Source organism: Hippopotamus amphibius, chromosome 7, assembly GCF_030028045.1.
Source record: "Hippopotamus amphibius kiboko isolate mHipAmp2 chromosome 7, mHipAmp2.hap2, whole genome shotgun sequence".
In the NCBI taxonomy this organism is placed as follows: Eukaryota; Metazoa; Chordata; class Mammalia; order Artiodactyla; family Hippopotamidae; genus Hippopotamus; species Hippopotamus amphibius.
Genome location: NC_080192.1, coordinates 19,972,629 through 19,994,371, shown reverse-complemented (window position 1 = coordinate 19,994,371; position 21,743 = coordinate 19,972,629). Strand labels below are relative to the sequence as shown.

The following is a 21,743-nucleotide window of genomic DNA, read 5'->3' as shown; positions in this document are numbered from 1 at the left end:
GTGTGTGCTGTTTTTTTTCCTGACTGATTACTTTCTCTCACCTCAACAGTGCCTGGTACATACAAAGCACTCACCCAAGGTCAGCTCTCCTGCTGTCACTATCCTGCCTCGCTATGTGCGGGGCGGAGGGAAGGCGGGCCACGTGCGGCAAATATTCTTCTGTCTGTTTTATCTGGGTACCTAACAGTCTCGCTGCTCTCCCCCAGCCTCCCCTCCCATGGTGGCTCCCCTAGAACCTCAGAGGGTTCCCTGGAGTGCAAAAATTACTATTCTAGGATAAATAAATGTAGTACTTTAATATCCTAATTTTTTAATTTATTGGGAAAATACCCTTATCTCAATTAATCTCGTCTATCCTTTCTTGCTTTTATTCTGTCTCTTTCTTGCTTTTATTCTAGAAGACTTTTGAAATTTCATAATTTTTTTTCCTAAGGTAACTATGCAATAACTGGAAAAGAGATGAAAACTAAAGAACTTAAAGGAATATTTATACGTATGAAAAAAATTTTCTGTCAATCAAGTCTTGAGCAGCGAGCGGCGTTAAGGGTGGGAAGGAAGGGTCCTGTGCTAGCCGCTAGGTGGCACCCTAATCCTGGACACCGTAATTACTTTTTTGGGAAGAGACAGGAAAATTGGTTGGGTAAGTGCCTACGGCTGGAGTTCTGAGCTTGGGGAACTGTGGGCTGTCTCCATATATAACTTCTTACTTGAAATTACAAGTCAATCTAAATTCTTTAAATTATAAGTTTCTCAAAGAGAGAACAACTTCTACACCCAGCCTCTGCAGACCCATAACAGACATGTAACATGACTGAGAAATAAAGCTTTGCTAATTTTAAGCCACTGAGACTTTGGGGTGTTTGTTACTGTAGCATTACCTAGAATGATGTGACTGATATACCTTTATATGGTAGTGTGAGGTTAGGGAAAAAACACACCAGGTAACACAACTGAAAAACGAATTAGCTATTTCTAACAACTTCAAAACTCAAGCAACTAGGTCTTTTTTTTTTAATTTATTTATTTACTTATTTATTGGCTGTGTTGGGTCTTCACTGCTGCACACGGGCTTTCTCTAGTTGTAGCAAGCAGGGGCTACTCTTCCTTGTGGCGGGCTTCTCATTGCGGTAGCCTTTCTTGTTGCAAAGCACGGGCACTAGGCGCGTGGGCTTCAGTAGTTGCGGCACATGGGCTCAATAGTTGTGGCTCACGAGCTCTAGAGTGCAGGCTCATTGGTGTGGCGCACAGGCTTAGTTGCTCTGCGGCATGTGGTATCCTCCTGGGGCAGGGCTCAAACCCGTGTCCCCTGCATTGGCAGGCAGATTCTTACCCACTGCGCCACCTAGGAAGTTCCAAGCAACTAGGTCTTAATATGTCCTGGTGGTTTTCTAAAACTTATATCAATTCCAGAGTTGCTTGTTTAATCTACCAAAGTGCTTACTTGAGGAACAAAACCAAAAGAAAGGGTGCCACATTTTAAAAGATGCCTAAGATGGCTTCAGGGAAATCACTGGAATAAGGGGCATTAGTACAAATATTACAATTTATTATGACCTTGAACGTGCCATGCCTTGAACAGAAGTTTGAATGGTCAGAGTCCAGGTGGGATGATATGCCACTCCCACCCTGCCACACTGTCCTTCCTGCAGGAACAAATTACCCGGTCAGCCTTCAAGGCTCCCACGCAGCCTCCTTCTCTTTGACAGCTACCTGCCACCACCCCGTCTCTAATCCACGCAGACCGTTCTTGTCTCTAAATGCCAACTCACCCTTGAAAGCTAAGCTTGTACTATCTCGTTTTGCTACCTGACCACTGCATACGCGCACACACTGCCTCCAAACCGTGAGCATCACCAGCCTGAGGACCAGTGCTTGTCCTCCGCTGCTCCCGCACCCCCAACCCAGCACCCAGCATCACTCCACCCACCCAAATGTGAGGATGCACTTGACAACCTGGGGAAGATTTTCTGCCTGCTCTAACATATGTTAAAGTAGTAAACAAAAACAAAAAAAACAAACGAGAAACTCACCATGAATGAAAATGTGAGGAGGAAATGATTTAGAGGAAGCTGAAAATAAAGACCATGGATATACTCCAATATAAAATAAAAATTAAAAAAAAAAAAGGATAACCTGACGTCTCAAAAGGTGAACTCTGTGTCCATTACATTAAAAAAAAATTCTACAGCTAAATTAGAGGGTAATCAATCAGACCACAAAATGACTCACCTCAAGGTATCTCAAACTGGAAAGCTTTCAATAGAAAAGACTGATTTGTAAGACTATAGTCCACAGAAAAGTTTTTATGAATTCAAATCTATTATCTTGAAAACAAAACCATTTTCAGCTCCCACTTCTCCTGCTGGGGGTGGGGAGGGATTTTGGTTTTGCTCTAAACAGAATGATAAAGGCCAAGTTGTTGTACATGTACAACCATGGTGCCAAAAACCTAAATGACTCCCTTGAGAAATCATACCGCTGAGGTGGTTCCCTTTATATCCCAAGACATCATATCTGGCGGGTGTCAGAGCCTTGCTTCCTGCTCCTTCTTCCAACAAGGCCACCTAGATGCCAGGCCCAGAGGTGACCACTAGGGTACAGGATGAGCAGGCAATACCCATCTGAGATGCTCGCAGCCTGGCCAGGGTCTCTGGGAAAGAACTGACCCCTAGGTGGCTTGGAGTCCACAGGCCTTGGCAAAGGCCCCCATGGAGGAGCCTGGGAGGGCAGAGAGGTTCAGCTGTTCAGGTCCTGAAGCCCAATCCCTAACGGCCCTTCCTCCCACGTGCCACAAGGCACCTCCAACATAGCACGCCAAACTGAGCTCTCAGTTTCCTTCCCAAAATCTCACTTCTCCCATGAAGCTCTGAGTGTAGTTAATACCATCCTGTCCATCTTCACTGGTCACATCCACTTCCCCTTTCATTTCTCCTTCCATCTGCTCCAGTAGCTAGTAAGTCATCAGGCTGTGCTGAAGGTTTCTCTCAGATGGTTCTGGAACCACTGGCACCACTGCCAAGGCACTTGTGGAACCTGAATGTCTTGCTGGGCTATGGCAACAGTGGCTAAACTGGTTTTCCTGCCTCCGGCTTCCTGTTTAATGTTTACTTGCTACACATTCCCCTCCCATGTCCCATAGGACCAGACCAGGCCCTCCTCCTCAAGATGCTCTCTGCTTCCAGGATAAAGTCCAGGCTCCTCACCAGTGGATCTTTCTCAATCTGGCCTCAGCCTAACTTCCCAGTGTCAGCATCAGGAAAATCCTCACCTTGGTTCTCTGAAAACACCATTTACTTGCAAGCGAGCCCCCAGCCCTCTGCTCAAGCTGTTCCCTCCTCTGGGAAAGGTCTTTCCCACTCCCTTCTCCGCTGGGAGAACAGCTGTTCTGTACAGGGCCCCAGCCAAAATGCTTCCTATTCTGCAAAGGCTTCCTTGCCTACAGTACAACCGAAGCCCACGTGTTCTCTCAGCACTTTGTATAAACACTTTATTTGGAAGTGATCGCACCCAAGTACTATTTAAGTGATTCCAGTCACTCAGTGATTCTTGGCACAGTCACTGGTACACAGCAGGTTTTTAATCAATGCTCACTAAAGGGACTGGGAACTCAATGATTGGAAACTTCATTTTCGGGGTGCCCTTAATAGAACCAAAAAGTGGGACCCAAAGAAAGAGAGTCCCTTGGAGAATCAGGCTTTGAATACTGATGCCCTCCTGTGCTTCTTCTTTCTTGTTTTCTCTCTAGCCTCCAAAACTCACAGGTCCTCATCCCTGGGGGCAATCGCAGGTGCTGGCACCATGACAACGAGCTGCAGTGAACACTGTGAATAACCAGCTGGACCCCCCAAGAGGTGCCGGCCTCCACAAAGACAAATCTGCGGAATCTAGATCCACCTCCAGCCAGGTGAATGCCGGAGGAGGGGGCATCCCCGTGTACAGAGCCTGGTGTTGCTACTGCCCAATTCAAGTTCCTGCCTCTCCCAGCACACACCACTCCACGCTGCCCAAAACCAGCTTGCTGAACGGGTGACCATGACCTGAACTGGAGATCTTTGGCAGGATACGCCCACTCGGCAGCAGACGCCCTGGTCAAAAGTATAGATACACATGCTATAACTGCAAAACTAACAGCTCAGAAGCCAAGAAGCCAAATAAACACTAGCTGAAATGAATGCTAATCTATGGTTTTATCTGCCCAAATCCATATTAAAAATAATTCAGGGGAAGGAAGAATATAATATCTATTTTAAAATAACTGCAGATTAAGAAATAACTCAACCCTATCTAGCTGGGCATTACCATATTTTCAGGTACCATAAAGTTACGGAGAAAAATATGAAAAGAAAAAACATAAATGTCATTCAGATTATCATGGTATTTACAAAGGTAAAACACTGTATCTTAAAACAGTGAAACACCTAAGAGGAAAAAGAAACAAGTTTAAGGGAACTTTGACAGGCAGATAGAAAACAAGGTCCAGACATGAACTAAATAACCCCCAGTTTCAGATATCCCCACCACTACCTCCAACTCCATCCTTTCACCTCCCACCTGTTAAATGACATCAACAGAAGGAAATGAGAAGCAGGAAGCTAAACACAGAGGCAGAATTTAAAGAATGTCTCTTTGTAAAATCAAGAAAAGCACAGCCCAGCAAATTCTGAGCCAAGAACTTTATGCCCTCTGTTCTGAGAGAAAAAATATTCACATCTTACAACCTGGACTGTTTCTGACAGAACAGCAGGCATCTTGACGTAAGGTGAAAAAGAAAGTACACCCGGGACTTCCTAGGTGGCGCAGTGGTTAAGAATCCGCCTGCCAGTGCAGGGGACACAGGTTCGATCCCTGCCCCAGGAAGATACCACATGCCGCGAAGCAACTAAGCCCATGCACCACAACTATTGAGCCTGTGCTCTAGAGCCTGTGAGCCACAACTATTGAGCCCATGTGCCACAACTACTGAAGCCCACGTGCCTAGAGCCCATACTCTGCAGTAAGAGAGGCCACCACAGTGAGGAGCCTGTGCACCACAACAAAGAGTAGCCCCCACTCACCACAACTAGAGAAAGCCCATGTGCAGCAATGAAGACCCAGCACAGCCAATAAAAATCAATTATTTAAAAAAAAAAAAAGAAAGAAAGAAAGTACACCCACACAGATTGTGCCCTACATAAATCAGACAAATGCCTCTGAGAACAAGAAATATTAAGGAAAGACCTGTCAGTCTCCAAAGTCAACTCTAATGAATGGCCTCGATAGTCAAGTGTGAATAAGAAGAAGTATAAATACTAAATGCATCAGTGGCTCAACTAGCTATTCATGAATGACGGTTTCCCATTATCAAATGTTCCAAATACCTGAAGCATCCCCCCTCGTGAGTGGAAGCTCTTCATAAAGCTGCAGGTTGGAGCCTGTGTGTACTTACCACCCCATGTTTGTCTCCCCCCATCCCCTCCTTCGGTGCTTCCACTGCCATCAAGGCTTTTGTCTCTTTTGTCCACTGCTACATTCTCAGCAGCTGGAACAGCACCTGACACAGGGCAGAAGCTCACTTGTTAAACAAATGAATCCTGCTTCTGGCTGGGAAACCAACAAACCAAGTAAGACTCTTAGAATTTTGCCCAAACTAAGAGTAAAAAGTGAGGATCGTCTACAAATAAAGAGCTGTCTTCATGACAACACTGTGCCAGAACGAAGACCCTCTTTGCTGCTCATGGCTATCGGCCATACTATAAGGAAAGGGGCCACAGAGAAGAGGCACGCGGGACATGGGATGTGCTACAATAACTGCCCTATTTTCTACGCTCTTACCAGTTTTATTTTAGAAGAAAGATTTTCTGGCAGTTTTGTTTTTAGCTGCTTTGTTTCCTTGAATGTCGGTGGAAATCCACTCAGGAAGGCCAAATCTTGCATTAGCACTAACCCAGGGACTTCCTTATCTGTTGTCTAAAATAAAAAGAGGAAAAACACAACTCACTTTCCACATCATAAGACTGGTGAAAACTGACAGCTGAGAAAACTAGCAAAGATATTGCATCACACAAGCTTCAAAATAAGAATGTTTATTTAAATCAATACTCACCCGTACTAGAAAGCTAGGCTTAGAGGAAAAGTAAACATTAAAAAGCCTTTCAAAAAAAAAAGCCTTTCAAAGTACAACAGCTTTATTTCTCATACTTTTATTCTAATCTACTGCAAAAATACAATTAATTTAAAGTAACATACCAAATAGCCTCTCCAAACTGTCTGTTTGCTGTTTCCTTTAAAAAGTCCAGTGTGGGCATCTTCAACTACAATAAAGAACACAATAAACAAGCATGTTTTTAATGAGTACTTAACTATGATGTCTGGCAAGACACTGTACAGGCATTTGAGAGCTGTTAAACCAGTATAATACACAGTCTCAGAGAAAAGGTAGTTGGGGGAGACAAAATTAATCCAGCCAACTGCTGTACAATTAAATGTTCAATTTTGCAATGCTGAAGCACAGACTCATGTGGGCAGAAGAAACACAGACATGACAGACTGACAGAAATCACAGAGGTAGAAGCAAACATCAAACATCGACACGTTTAATTTAAAAAATAAGTTTGACCAGAGTAAAACATTTGGGAGTGGGGGGCACTAGGAAAAAAGCGCAACCAGAAGGGGGCCCCTGAAAGCCAGGCCAGTAGCATTTAGATTAGCGCTAGGGAGCCACTGTAGGTCCTGGGGTTCTTCCAGAGTCACAGTGAATTCCTAAGATTCATCAGGTAGTGCGATTAGAGCAGATTAAGTTGGGGGATGAGGAGGGCCATGACGCAGCCCTACTGGGAGAGAGTTCTAAAGTGATGGGGACAGATGAGATCAGCAAACTTGCTGACATTCGGGGACCATGGAAAACAGGAGAGGTCACAGAAAGCAGGGTCTGCGGATTACAGCCTGCAAGACGGGTGTCAATCCTGGGCAAGAGTCTCAAACGTACCATAAAAACACAGTTGGTGAGCACTGGAGAAGAGAAAGTCTTCACAACATACTGTTTATCTTCAAAGGAATCAGTGAGCGCTAAGAGCGCGAGTTCATTATGGGTAAAGTTATCAGATACACACCTCACTCTGCCCCCGTCTGTCTCTCCCCATTGGTAAGGTGGATTCTATACAGGCAGATCAGACAATTGGAACAGATGCGCAATATGTATCTGTACATATTACAAATCTCGGAAGGCAGCTAAACAACACCACGTGTCATCTTTATGGATTTAACAGAGACTAGATCTCAAGTTAGGTGGATTATAGCCAATTCTGACCAGAGAGTGTAAAATTACAAAAGCCACAGTCAACCTACAGGGCGGTTTTGGAAGTCTGCTATAGGTTCTGTCTTGTTAAACAATCAAGGTTTTGGAAGATACGGAAGGCATGCTTGTGAAAAGTGTGGGCTTACACGAAGTGAATAGAAAAGCTATTATCCTGGGTAACAAACTAAGGGTTCCCAAAGTCCTGGACTGTTTGGAGCAATCAGTCAAATCTAGCAAAATAAAATCTCCTACAAACAAAGGCAAGATCTTTAACTTGGAAACAAAACCAAACCAAGTATAAATTAAAAGGAGTATTTAAAAAAAATTAAAAAAATAAATATAAGGGGTATTTGAGTATTAGCACATGTAAGTTTTTTAAAAAGACGTAGGAATTTTAGTTGGCAGTGAGTTCTGTATGAGCCAATAATGCTAAGGCCATACTGAATTTCCATCCCAATGTTGTGCTTTTAAGCAGAAGTAGAGGGCTTAGAGTAAGAAGGGTGACATTCCCCAATACCAAACAATCAGGAAACCCTGTTGAGTTGACCTTCAAAATTGCCAGAGTCCCAACCACTTCTCACCACCGCTCTGATCCAAGCCCCCTTCCTTCCTGCCTGATTTATTACAACCTTTGCCCCTCCTCAGTCTATTCCCACCACAGCAGCCAGACTGATCCTTCTGGAACGTAAATCAGATCACATTACTCCTCTACTCCAAACTCTACACTGACTGATTCCTCACCACACCCTGATTTAAAGCCAGAGCCCGTCGTGGTTACCGGGGCCTATACCCTTTGGTCCCTGTTACTTCTCTGGGCTCATCTCTTGCCCTCTCCCCCTGTTCACTCTATTCCAGCCACACTGGCCTTCCTGCTCGTTTTCAAGCATGTCAGACACACTCCTGCCTCAGGGCCTTTGCACTGGCTATTCCACTTACCTTACATATAAGGAATATATGGGGAATCACTCTTTCCCCACATACTTATGTTGCTGGCTCTCTCACCTCCTTCAAATTTTCACTCAAAAATCACCTTCTTGGGGAGTCTGCCTTACCACTCAATTTCCCCTGCTCAGTTTTTCTCTACAGCAATTATCTTCTACAAACTATATAATTCACTTGCATGTTGTATCAACTGCCTGCCTCCCTCTGCCAAGATGCAGATGTGATGAGGGCAGAGATGCTCACTGCTGCATCTTCAGCACTGAGAACAGTACCTGGCACATAGTATGCACTAAATAAACAGTTACTGAATGAATGGTCCTGATCTCTTTGAAGACTGAACCACACTGAAACAGAATGTTCAATTCCAGTTGAAACACTTTTAAAGTAACAGAAACTATAGCTCATTCTGAGAACAGCAAACTAGGGTGCAGAAAGCCCTCAAGAGACAGCTAAAGGAAGACGAAATGTCACACAGGAAAGGGATTACATTAGTTCTGTAGGATCCCAAGCGGTATAAATTTAATCACTGTGAGAGAGCTATAAGGAGGCACTTTGTAATTCCTTGTATAAGTCAACGTAGTCCAGAGGTTAAAAACGATTGTCACAGGAGGAAATTCATTTCTTAAACATCAAAGAGGATAAGCTTGACTGGAAAAGACATTTTGCTGAGGAGATGCAAGCCCCGGCCGCAGGGCTGGATGGTGTGACTGCTGAAGTACTGTCTAATCGGTAGTCTAGGACACAAGGGAAGTGGGAGGATAGTCAGGAGAGGGGCAGAAATGACACGTTTGAGAAGGGAAAAAAAAAAATCAACAAATCTCGATGATTAATTGGAAAGAGGTTAAGTGAGATTTTTTTAAAATGCCAAACATGGTTAAAATTTTCTAACCTAAATCAGGGTTTGCCAGTCTATCGTCCAAAATCTAGCCACTGCCAGATTTATTATGGTCCCAAGCTAAAAACAATTTTGACATTTTAAAATGGTTTAATGTTTATACAAATACCTACATAATACCTGTCATTTTGCCTCTAGGCCCACAAAGCCTAAAATATTTACTACTTGGTCCTTTAAGAAAGAATTCTGCAATCCTCGGATCTAGATAACTAAGGATGATAAGAGTGAGTCTGTGACCCACTAAAAGTGGAAGCTCCATGAAGGCAGGAATGTGCCTGTTTTTCTCTGCTGTGTGCCTAGAACAACCAGCTCAGCAGTGGCTTAACAAATCTTTATTGAATGCATCAATACAATGAGTGGGACAGTCAAATAAAAACCCAAGTGGAAATTCAAAAACAGTGTTTAGAAAACTATCATTTAATATGGACTTCACTTATATCGAAACTTACCATTTTTTACATCTTTGATATGTTATAAAATTCGTAGAGGAAAGGCCAAGATTCTCTCCAGAGCCATTCTAGCGGAGTTAAAATTGCTAACATGATGTCATTCCTCCTCCTCTTCAGGTGAAGGCATATCAGAGCGCCTTAATTTCAGGAAACCCCGATTTAAAACGCAAAGCTAAGTGTAGCCAGACAACAAATCATAAAACTTGTTAAATTTGTCAAAAATGACCCCTTTCCTTTCCCTATATATTTAAAAATATAACCTAAATTTTAAAAATATGTTATTTATACAAAATAGTTCAGAAACAGAGTACAGAGTGAAGGGGGAGATATCTGTCCTTAGAAAAGTTAGTTTTCTTTCAAATCACAAATAATAAGTACCAGAAAAAGCACTATGTTAGACACTGTTCAGGACACAAACTGGTGAGGATAAAGTTTCTACTTTAAAGAAATTAGATGAGAACACTATAAACTCCCGTGCAGTCAAAAACTAAGTTGTGAGTTAGGTTACAAGTACTACAGGGATATAGAAAAATAAAATCATTGTGAATGTGCTAGTTCAGGATCTTCATGGAGACAGAACTTGAGATGGGGCTGAAAAGAACAGGAGATGGTGGGAATTCCCTGGTGGTCCAGTGGTTAGGACTCTGCACTTTCAGTGCTGAAGGCCAGGGTTCGATCCCTGGTCAAGGAACTAAGATCCCACAAGCTGCAAGGCGCGGCCAAAGAAACAAACAAACAAAAATAATAAATCAAAAAAACCCACAAACAGGAGATGGGCTGGGAGAGGAAGAGGATCGGGACAGGCAGCCCCACATCCGTGAGAAGACGCTGACGGCTGCAAGGAGGGCAGGGATTTGAGGGCCAACAGGCAGGACCAAGGCAATTAAAGCTCAGTCTGGAACACCAGCAAGAGGAGTTTGTATCCATGTGAAAAACAAATACATACTACCATTATTCTCTCCAAAGAGACAACAACTGTAAACAAATTGGAAAACTCTGATTTTATCAGTTGCGTGCTAGACAGATCAGAGAACTTTAGAGGTAGGAAGAGCAGGTAGGCCTCTATTACTGGAGTGAGCCTGGGTGAAGAAATTCAGTCTGGTGTAGATGAAATCTGAGGAGCATGAAAGTTAAGAATCCAAGATTCTTGCAAAAAAGCAGGTCATAGGATGAGGTTGATTACTGATTAGAGTAAGAAAAGGTGAAAGATGATTCCAAAGATTTAAGCTGGGAGCTACGATATTGAAAGATTGGGAATGTGAGAACAGGACTGTAAAAGGAACTCAACAGTTTTCATTTTACACAAGTGAATACAGAGCTTCCAGGGAGAGCCACTCAGTGCAGAGGAAGGACAAGAGACAAGAATGGTGACTGAAGGAGACGCAGGTGTGGGGCTCAGCAGTTCAGTGGCTGAAGGGAGGACGGGATCTCTAAGGATGCAGGTACAGTTTTATGCCAAGAATTACAAATTTAATTCTATTATCTGGTCAAGTCAACTGCATAACCCGATGTTTCAGAACTTAAAGTATGTTCCAAGTATGGTCAGTCCAAGCTGCAGAAAACAACCTTGCTGAGGAATTTAATGCTTTGTTTTGTTTTTTTAATTAAAAAAAGAAAGAAAGAAAAAAGAAAAGCCTCCTGAATAATTCACAGCCAAGAGAATACAGTCAACGTGAGCACCAGGTTTAAGGTCCTGACCACAGCACAAGAAGACAGGTCCATTTCACAGAGTAAAACACGTGCAATCCCTTTCTGAGGGCAGGGCTGAAATACAATGGCAGCTCTTTTGCTTCCCTTTTTATGTTTTTAGTGTATCAGGCATTTCTTTAAAAGTAAACCAATTCTGTTCCATTCAAAATTTTGTTATTCCAACATCCAATGATAACATGATTTTAAAATACCCACAAGAAGATCTTACCATTCTTAGTACTGTCGAAAACAACAACTGAGACATTAGTGGAAGGGTTTTTTGGTTTTGCAACGTTGAATATGTCACTGGCAGAATGAAAAGAAGGATAGAGAGATGGCAGGTCCTTCAGTGTGATGTTGGCTGGGAGGGCTGGGTCCAGGACAAGCATTGGCACCTTAATGCAGTGTGTCAGCAAACACTCCAGCTGCTTCTCACTGGAAAGAGACACCAACAGGCTCATAACTATACGCTTGAAAATTTAATTGACGCTGAAAGGCTTATCGGTACTACTAAATTTTACACGTCTCTTCTATATTTTTTATTTAAAAATCATAATCTTTCAATAAACAAGGAAATTTACCTCAAATTTCAATAAACAAGGAATTTTACCTCAAGATATAAAAATTTAGTAATTTAGCAAGTATAGTATACAATTATTAAACAAGTTCAACTTGAAAGACAGAGCTTTCAAAATCTTAATAAGACTGCCACAAAATTGGCTAACTCAAAGGTGTACAAGAAATTAAGTATTCCATTACTATTGTTTTAAACATTATTTGTAATTCCAGTAAAGCCCAATATCAGATTAGGAAGTAGATAAATTCTGGTTAACAGAGTATCATCTTACCAGATACAGTTTACCGATTCCAACTAGAATACAATTAAGTACACTGAATGTAAAAGGACACGGATGCAAACAAAAGCAAATGTGACAAAGTTTTATGAATGTATGTGAAATATTCCTGTCTAAACATAAGAAACACCTAGAATAAACAAATGGGCAAAGGACACAGCTAGAGAAATGAGAAGGTGGAAGCTATGACCAGTTAATAAACAATACATGAAACTGCAACCTCACTAACACTCAAAAGAAATGCAAAAGAGAACAATGACCTTTTGTTTAAATTAGCACCCCTCAAAAAATGATGACACAGGGCCCTTCTCTGGTGGTCCAATAGTTAGGAATCCGCCTTCCAATGCAGGGGACATGGGTTTGATCCCTGGTCGGGGAACTGAGATCCCACGTGCTGCAGGGCAGCTAAGCCCGTGCATCGTAACTACTGAACCTGAGTGCCACAACTAGAGAGAAGCCCACTCGCCACAATGAAAGATCCTGCATGCCTTAACTAAGACCTGATACAGCCAAAAATAAATAAAATAAATAAATATTTTTTTTAAAATGATGACACAATGTTAGTGCAAGTGCAGCAAGCCTCTCTCTCTCAAACTCTGCAGGTGTCCCTCCAGATGGGTTCCCCATTTCCTCTTTGGAAAAGCAGTTATATTATGTACACATACAAACTTCTTCAGACCCATGAAAATATATGTATGCTTCTTCCTAAGTAGTTTATGACCAGAAGCCTAGTCCAAGTAGAAGAGAAACAGAAACAGGAAAAACAAACCCACATACAGGACTTCCCTGGTGGTGCAGTGGTTAAGAATCTGCCTGCCAACGCAGGGGATACTGGTCCGATCCCTGGTCCGGGAAGATCCCACATGCCGCAGAGCAACTAAGCCCATGCGCCACAACTACTGAGCCTGAGCCTGTGCCCTAGAGCCCGTGAGCCACAATTACTGAGCCCTAGAGCCCGTGCGCCACAGTTACTGAGCCCACAATTACTGAAGCCTGCGTGCCTAGAGCCCATGCTCTGAAACGAGAAGCCACCACAATGAGAAGCCCGCATACTGCAAGGAAGAGAAGCCCGTGCACAGCAGTGAGGACCCAACACAGCCAATAAATAAATAAATAAACTTATTTTTAAAAAAAAACCCCACAGACGGAAAATGCCATAGACCCAAATATAATATCACAAAATGTTCACAACAGTGAAAATATGGCCATGCCCAACATTTAGCAAATTATAGTACAGTTACTTTATGGAATATTATATAGCTATCAAAATTGATAAGTAAGAAGCATTAAGATAATTTATCAACAGAAATATGTATGATTATGTAAAATAAAAAGGATACAAAATTGCAAAGATCATAAATTACTATAAAAACATACATGAAAAGGGAGTAAGAAAATGATCATAATCGTTGAGTGAGGGCCAAAGAATTATGTGATTTTTTTTCTTTTCTTTCCTCTCGACCTTTCTGTAATGTTGCATCACTGCTTTAATTTAAAAGTCATTTAAAAATAACAGTATTAGCAATAGGTATTTTTAAATAAATATGCATAATTAACAGTAAGAGATGATTCAGAAGGCACTTCTGGATCATTTCTACGAATAACTCTTCTATTTTAAGGCTAATGGTTCAGTGGGGAAGTGGCAGTTAGAGATTTCCGCTTGTTAGTGAGATAGTCTTGTTTTAAGGACCTATCAGTCAGGCGTGATTCAAATCAAGAGAGAACATCTGATTTTTGTCATTGGGTTAAATCTCCTTCCCAAGTCCTTCAGTATAAGACGTATAATTAGGACAGCTTTTAAAGATAAGGAAATATACACTGAACACATAATTAAACAGTGGACACAGATTCTATAAATGAAAACACTGAGTGTGAGTTAGACTTAAGTGAACCAAGAGAACAGCACATCAAGACACATTAATGGAAACGACAAAAAAGAAAAACCTTACCTAACTCTACTAGAAACAATAAAGCTTTGGTTAGCTACAATCAGAATAACCAGAGTTCTCAATCAAATGTGCCCTTGTTTTCTCATCTAATGGATGCACTTAGTTTGGGGGTCGAAAAACAAAAGAAGAGGGACTGAACAGGAGCAACAGAGTAAGTAAAAAAAAACTGTGTACCCAACAAAAGCAAGGAAGAAGAACCTGGACGTTTCACTTCACTCCTTCGATTTTTATTACCGAGAGGAAAATCAAAATGCTTACCTCTTCTTAGTTGGTTCCGTTGTGTTCTTCCCAAGGATTTCTCTAGTGAAAGCAAATAGATTTCATTACATATGCATGGACTAGTGCTAGCCTTACATGGGAATATGAAGGAACTCAACAACATTGATTTTCCTGGTTACTCCATGAGAACCAACCAGTAAGTTAGGAAGTAGTGCACTATGTACAACATTTAAGATGCATAATAAATTATACATTTTAATGAGCTATAATCAACAAATATTATCATGTACCACCCACAGTAATCACAAATGTTTACTTAAAATATAAGCTTTTACATTTTACTAGTAAAACATGGTTACGAGGCTATCGAAGTCATTTTCATGCACTGGGGAGGAACACAGAGAGAGAGAGATAAATGTGTTGCAAAATAACATGGCCAAAGACCTGCAAGTGGGGGGGCACCCATAACATTTACAAAGCAATGACGGGGGGAGTTCTCAGTAAAGACTCCCGAGGAAGCAGAAGGGAAGTTACATCAGCCAGATCTCCAGCTCCGAAGGCTCTCCAGAAGCCCACTGGTACTTTTCCCAGATAAAGTAAATAAAATAATCAAAATTCCATATTTAAAAAAACTAACAAAGTTCCTAGTTTCATAGTATTCTATTTGATATTAAAAAGGTAACAAATATACTTTTTACTGCCTTTATCAAATGGAAAAAACTTGTATCTGTAGGCCTGTTTTATTTTCAAGGGACTAATCCACCTTACTGTGTAGCTATTTTGCATAATAAAACCTTACTTCATGAAAGCTATCACACCTGGGACTCAGACTGAGTGAGCAGGAAGCCCAGGGCTCCCTTGGGCAGTTCCTCTACTTTTAAGCCCTTCGGGGACCAAGGCATCACCAGAGCACGTTCATGAGACGGCCCCTGACAGGGTGAGGCCAAGATCTCACCAAAGTGGCCGAGTCCTCCTTGGGCACCAAGAAATAAGGGTCGGGTGCGTGCCTGCCAGAATCTTGTACCGGCATGAATTTGAGATGCAGATCCTTGTTTGAACAGCAATGTGAACATCATCTTAGCTTCTGAAATGTACCGATACTTATAATTGTGAAACTTTGTGTGTTTGTTTTCCAACAATCAGTTTTACCTCATTGCTTTCTGCTCCTCCTCCATCTGTTCTCTGACTTGCTGCAGTTCCTTTAGTAGTTCCAGGTCTGTGCCATTCACCCAGGTGTAAACCACGTCGATCGGCATGGGCAGACAGAGCCTAGGGTAAACCCACAAATCCTCCAGCTTACATGCATTTTTCCAATATATTTGGGAGTAAGAGCATAACAGGGTTTAAACTCAGAGGTTATGAGAAAAATAATCAACAAAAAGGTAATCCAGGGCTTCCTAGGTGGCACAGTGGTTGAGAATCCACCTGCCAACGCAGGGGACATGGGTTCGAGCCCTGCTCCAGGAAGATCCCACATGCTGCGGAGCAACTAAGCCCGTGCACCACAACTATTGAGCCTGCGCTTTAGAGCCCGTGAGCCACAACTATTGAGCCCATGTGCTGCAACTACTGAAGCCCATGCGCTTAGAGCCCGTGCTCCACAACAAGAGAAGCCATGGCAATGAGGAGCCTGCGCACCACAACGAAGAGTAGCCCCCACTCACTGCAACTAAAGAAAGCCCGCGCACAGCAAAAAAAAGATCCAACACGGCCAATAATATAAATTAATTAATTAATTTAAAAAAAAAGGTAATCCAACCATGGCGTATATCACAGACTTGCATGTTTTCAAACTGGGGCTGGGCACTAGTATTTACTGAGGACCTTCTCTGCAAGCTGCATTCTGCTAGACACTGTCTGTAGTAATGTATCATCACAACCACCCTGTAAAGAGGCAGCTGTCCCTTCAATTTTAAGACTGTAGGGGAGGTCTTGGAAGCTCAGTTTAAACTGCTACATTCTCAGTTTAGCAAGTGAGGAAGCTGGGATACAAATGCAGCCAAAGATAGAAAAATTAGAAGCTTAAACAAAATTACCAAAAAAAAGTCAGCCAGCAGTCCACAATGAAGACCTGGCCCTATTTAATGCTACAGGCTTCCCATTTCCTGCTGCCCCCAAGCCTGGCCCCTCCCGATCCTGTGTGCCCTACTGCTTTTTCTTTTTTTCAGAGCAATGATCACTTAACATGTGAAATAATTAACGTTACATACACTGGTAATTTATATGTCCCTCCCCTAGAATGTAAGCTCCAAGCGGCAGAAAACTTACCTGTTTTGTTCCCTAAAGTACTCAGAGGATTAGGATTTGTGCCCGGCAGAAGGAATTCAATGATTTACTTGAGACACTAGCACAGATGACCTTCCCAAACCTGCTTGATTTCTCCCTATCTTACCCTCAACCTAGGGAGTCAGGCAGGCTTTTAATTCTTCAGTATCCTAAGCTCCACCTCAGTGTTTGTGTTCAGGTTTAACCCCTGCTGAAAACTTTCTTCTCCTTTCCTTCATCAACTTACAAAATCCTACCCATCTTTCAGAACCTGCTCCAGACCTACGACACGGGAGTTCATAGTGACACGAGACATATTTTGGATGATTCTGTTTCAGGTTTGATCTTTTCCAAGAAATAGTACAGGATTTTTTGGGTTTGTTTTGTTTTGGGGGAGGGGTGTTGTTTTGCTCCGTTTTCATTTTAGGCCAAACACCCACCTTACCCTCCTTTTGTCTTCCTCACAGGCCAGGCACAGGATCGGGACCCTAGCAGCATAAAGGGCTCCAAAGACTAACTGATACATGACAACTTTTCTTTTGGCCATGGGATTAATTATCTCAGGGGAAAATAAATGCCGTTTGGTGGATAAATCTTTCAAATTACGGAAGGGAAAAAACAGAGTAACAACCACTTCTAGCTTAAAAGAAGTAGGTAAGATGACTGGATGAAAGGAGTGGTTATCCATTTGTTGACTATTCACTGAGCACTAGTATGTGCTAGGCACGGTTCTAGGTGCTGGGCATGCAGCAGTAAACAAAAAACCAAAGTCTATGCCTTCATGAAGCTTACATTCTAGAAAGGTGAAGACAGGAAATAAACCAAATAAATGAAGTCAGACGATGTTCAATGTTACAAAGTAAAGCAGAAAATGGGGATACACAGTGTATCTACGTGGGGGGTTAGTTTTAAATAGGGAGATCAGAGATGGCCTTACTGGTGGCATTTCAGCAAAGAGATGAAAGAAGCAAGGAAGCAGGCCATGTGGGCAACTGGAGAAGAAGAGCCCAGAGAAAGGAAACATCAAGTGCAAATGCCCTGAGGCAGCTGCCTGTCTGGCATGGTTAAGGAACTAGAGGCCAGTGTGGCAGAGACAACAGGAGCAAAGGGAAGAGCATAAGAGCAGATGAGGGTCTAAAAGGTGCCAGGGGACCCAGAGCTTCATGGGGATAATGAGGAATCAGTCACCTCATACTAAGGTACAAGTGACAGCTGAGGATCTACCAACCCTCTTGTCAAGGTACACCACTTCCTGCAGAATAAAAAATAAACTCCTTCATAATCTGTACCTCTTGCTCTAGACGCTCCAATTGTATGCCCTTACCCGAACAGGATAAGAACTTGCAGGCTTCTGTGCCTTTGAACATGCTTCTTCCTCTGCCTAGAATATCCTTTCTTTCATGCTTCTTTTAACCACTTCCTCATTCCCCAAAGCCCTCTTCCCTCACCTCCCACAAAGAAAATGTACTGCTGAGCAGGCAACTTCCACTGTACTTTGTACTCTAAGCTCTGAAGTCTAAGGAATCCTTAGCACACCAGTTCTAGTATTTTTTATAATGTCTATCTTCTACTACCTCAAGTATCTCTAAGGTAGAAATGGTGTCATGCATTCTGGGCCCTTCTTCACTAATCACTTCCTGTCCTTCCCATACACACTCAGGCTCTTTCTCCCTACTGTAAACAATATGCAAATGCTTCCTCACCTACGTGTTCCTCTGCGTGGGTCTATACAGATGGTTCCCAAATGTTAGCGGACATCAGAGTCGCCTACAGATGGCTGGGCTCCATCTTCAGAGTCTCTGATTCATTAGGTCTGGAGCAGGGCCCCAGAATCTGCATTTCTAACAAGTTCCCGGGTGATGCCAGTGCTGCTGGTCCAGAAACTCACTCTGAGAACGACGGATTTACATGCAGATTAGAATTATAGCTCACGTTTTTAGGTTTAAAAAAAAATTCCCCCACTAAAATATCAGTTCTATATGAGGGCAAAGAGCTCCTCTTGCTCATCACTACATGCCTAGGAAGAGTGCCTGGGACACAGTGGGGTTTAATATGTATTTACTATCTAAATAACTATTAGTTCATTCCTTCAACAGAAATATCAGTCTTTTCCATTAAAAAAAAAAGTCTCACATTACCCACATGTAAATTATCCAAAGTCATCTCACTCCCAAGTTCACAGGTGGTCTATGCTTGGACTAAAACTTAATTTGAAAAAACAGGACTTCCCTGGTGGTGTAGTGGTTAAGAATCCACCTGCCAATGCAGGGGACATGGGTTTGGTCCCTGGTCCGGGAAGATCCCACATGCTGCAGAGCAACTAAGCCCGTGTGCCACTACTACTGAGCCCACATGCCGCAACTCCTGAAGCCCATGTGCCTAGAGCCCGTTGTCTGAAACAAGAGAAGCCACTGCACCGAGAAGCCGGTGCACCTCAGTGAAGAGCAGCCCCTGCTTGCCACAACTAGAAAAAGCCCGCACATAGCATTGAAGACCCAACACAGCCAAAAAATAAATTAAAAAAAAACAAAAAAAAACCCTGCTTCAGTGACATATTTAGAAAGAAAAGGCTTTTAAAAGGGGGAGGAAATTTGCACATTCCAAAGCTTTCCTGTAAAAGTAATTATCTGCCATTAAAGATTGTTTTAATAGAGTCCAGAGATAACCATGCAAGTTTAACTGAGGAAAACAACGTTTAAGTATATAAAGCATTTATGTCCTGGCTCTTCAATCTCATTCTCTGGTGTTAAACTGACAACCCTGAGGCGATCGTGTGATCTGCCCCGGTCAGTGAGTCAGTTGTTTTTCTACTTATTAGACATGGTCACAGTGAGTATGAGTCTTTCGTTCTAACCACAGACCGCTATCTTAGTTTCCAGATGAGAAGGAAGCCTTTATCTTAGAGCTGAAGACTAAGTAAGTTACCTATGATTCAGAACCAAAGCCGTGGTATAGTGATACAACTTTTATTTTAATCAGTTTACTTTAAGTGAATATGAAGGCGCTTACTAGTCCCTTGGTTCTACATCCCACAAAGCAGAGAAGGAAACTTAGAACATAAATAGTATCTTAGAACCAAAGTTGGAAGAGATTTTACACTTAATCTAATATCTACATTTTAGAGATGACAAAACTGAGCACCAGACTAACTTAATGCCTCACAATTAGTAGCAATAGATTATTCACATATTCATTTGTTACTGGCATATGGAATGGGATTTTTTTTTTCATTCAGGGAAGCAACATAAAAAAGATATGTAGAAACATTGGCAAAACAATGAAACCTTCCTATAAACATTATGGTTATTTTAAAATATATTAATTAATGTAATTATATACAATCCATTTTCTTGTCATCATCAAAATTAGGTAATTTTTAAGTATCCCTATGTAAAAATCAAACCATATTTTAATGCAATCTAAAATTAGAAGACATATTTAAAACATACACACACTCTCTTCAGAAAGAGAACAAGAGTGTTTGATTAAAACAGCCGACCTCAGTTTCTAGAGTTCGTGAGCTAGTTTTCCTTCTAGAAGTTTTGAGGCTCCGTCAAGGGAGACATTTATGCATCTGTGCACCATGAGCACACAGCACAGCGTCAGACACAGTAGGCTGAGTGAGTACTCATAAATGCTGGAGTGAAAAAAGACAGGCCATTTTGAACTTTTCTTAGGAAAATCAGCATTGTTAAAATAAAAGTTGGAGGGACTTCCTAGGTGTAGCAGTCGTTGAGAATCCGCCTGCCAATGCAGGGGACACGGGTTCCAGCCCTGCTCCAGGAAGACCCACATGCCACGGAGCAACTAAGCCTGTGCGCCACAACTATTGAGCCTGGGCTCTAGAGCCCGTGAGCCACAACTATACTGAGCCCATGTGCTGCAACTACTGAAGCCCGAGCACCTAGAGCCTGTGCTCTGCAATAAGAGAAGCCACTGCAATGAGGAGCCAGTGCACTACAATAAAGAGTAGCCCTGGGCTTCCTAGGTGGCGCAGTGGTTAAGAATCCGCCTGCCAATGCAGAGGTCACGGGTTCGATCCCAGCTCCAGGAAGATCCCACATGCCGCGGAGCAACTAAGCCCATGTGCCAAAAAAACAAAAGAGTAGCCCCCTCTCGCTGCAACTAGAGAAAGCCTGTGTGCAGAAACGAAGACCCAACGCAGCCAACAAATAAATTAATTAATTAAAAAAAATACAAGTTGTAGAAGCAGGAAAATTATGTTTCATTAAGAATCTGTTAATGCAACAGTTCACAAAGTGTGGTCACCAGACCAGCAGTTTCAGTTTCACCAGTGAATTTGTCAGAAATGAAAATTCTCTGCACCCTCTAAGACCTACAGACGCAGAAACTCTGAGGTGGGGAGAAACTGTACTTTCTTAAGCCCTCTGTGGAATTCTGCTGCACACTGAAGCTTAAGAACTGCTGCATTAAGGAATGATTCTCAAACTTTTTAGGGACTAGACACTTCACACTTAAAAATTCTTAAGGAACCCCAAAAGCTTTTGTTTATAGGTTATAACTATCCACACTTGCCACTTTTGAAAATAAATCATACACTCAAAACAATTAATTCATTTTCAAAAAATAAACCCCTTCAAGTGTTAACATAAATAACTTTTTAAATGAAAGTAGCAGTATTTTTTGAAACAACAAAAAAATTTAGTGAGAAGCACTGCTTTACATTTCTCCAAATCTCTTTAATGACTTAGTAGAAGCAAGCAAGAATCTCAAATCATTTGTATTCAGTCTGTTTCCATATGCTGTTTTGGTTGAAGAAAACCCAGACTCACAGATATGTAGTTGGAAAGCAATATTTTAATAGCCTTTTCAAATAATAGTGGATATTCTTCTTTGATACTACACCAAAGTAAGTAGTAGTTTCTTAAAAAATTAGTTGAAATGTGTAATGTGAAACCACATTAATGAACTTTTTGTGCTTTTACATTAAAATCTTTCTTGCACTTTGGCTTTCGCCCATGTAAAATTCTATAACATCAATGCACTGGTTATCTAGAAAACAACAGCTTACTGAGTTATGCAGCTCTGCCAAATGGTGACATAGTTCCTTAATTTTCTTACACAATACTAACATGCAATTTTCTTGGATAATGCTGCCAATCTAATCGAAGTCTTTACAATATTGTGAAGCTGTTAGGCTCACAGTGGTGGAAACAAGTTTTCCAAAATTCTAATTTTCACTTGAAA

The 21,743-nt window shown here is 41.9% G+C and overlaps 1 protein-coding gene across 8 annotated transcripts in view; it reads right to left on the bottom strand.

Annotated features, from left to right (window-relative positions):
* GNPTAB (N-acetylglucosamine-1-phosphate transferase subunits alpha and beta) overlaps positions 1 to 21,743 on the bottom strand; it is an 82,085-nt gene that overhangs the window by 28,147 nt on the left and 32,195 nt on the right. For 5 of the 8 annotated variants that reach the window (XM_057742438.1, XM_057742436.1, XM_057742439.1 and 2 more), the window contains 5 exons: positions 15,420 to 15,539; positions 14,310 to 14,351; positions 11,478 to 11,683; positions 6,226 to 6,290; positions 5,812 to 5,946 (listed from right to left, as the gene is read on the bottom strand). In XM_057742438.1, the coding sequence (XP_057598421.1) occupies positions 5,812 to 5,946; positions 6,226 to 6,290; positions 11,478 to 11,683; positions 14,310 to 14,351; positions 15,420 to 15,539 (568 nt within the window). Of the gene's footprint in view, positions 1 to 1,554; positions 1,644 to 2,030; positions 2,070 to 2,883; positions 3,013 to 5,811; positions 5,947 to 6,225; positions 6,291 to 9,559; positions 9,676 to 11,477; positions 11,684 to 14,309; positions 14,352 to 15,419; positions 15,540 to 21,743 lie in introns of those variants that run through there. The other 3 variants (XM_057742443.1, XM_057742442.1, XM_057742444.1) reach the window with 3 other exon arrangements.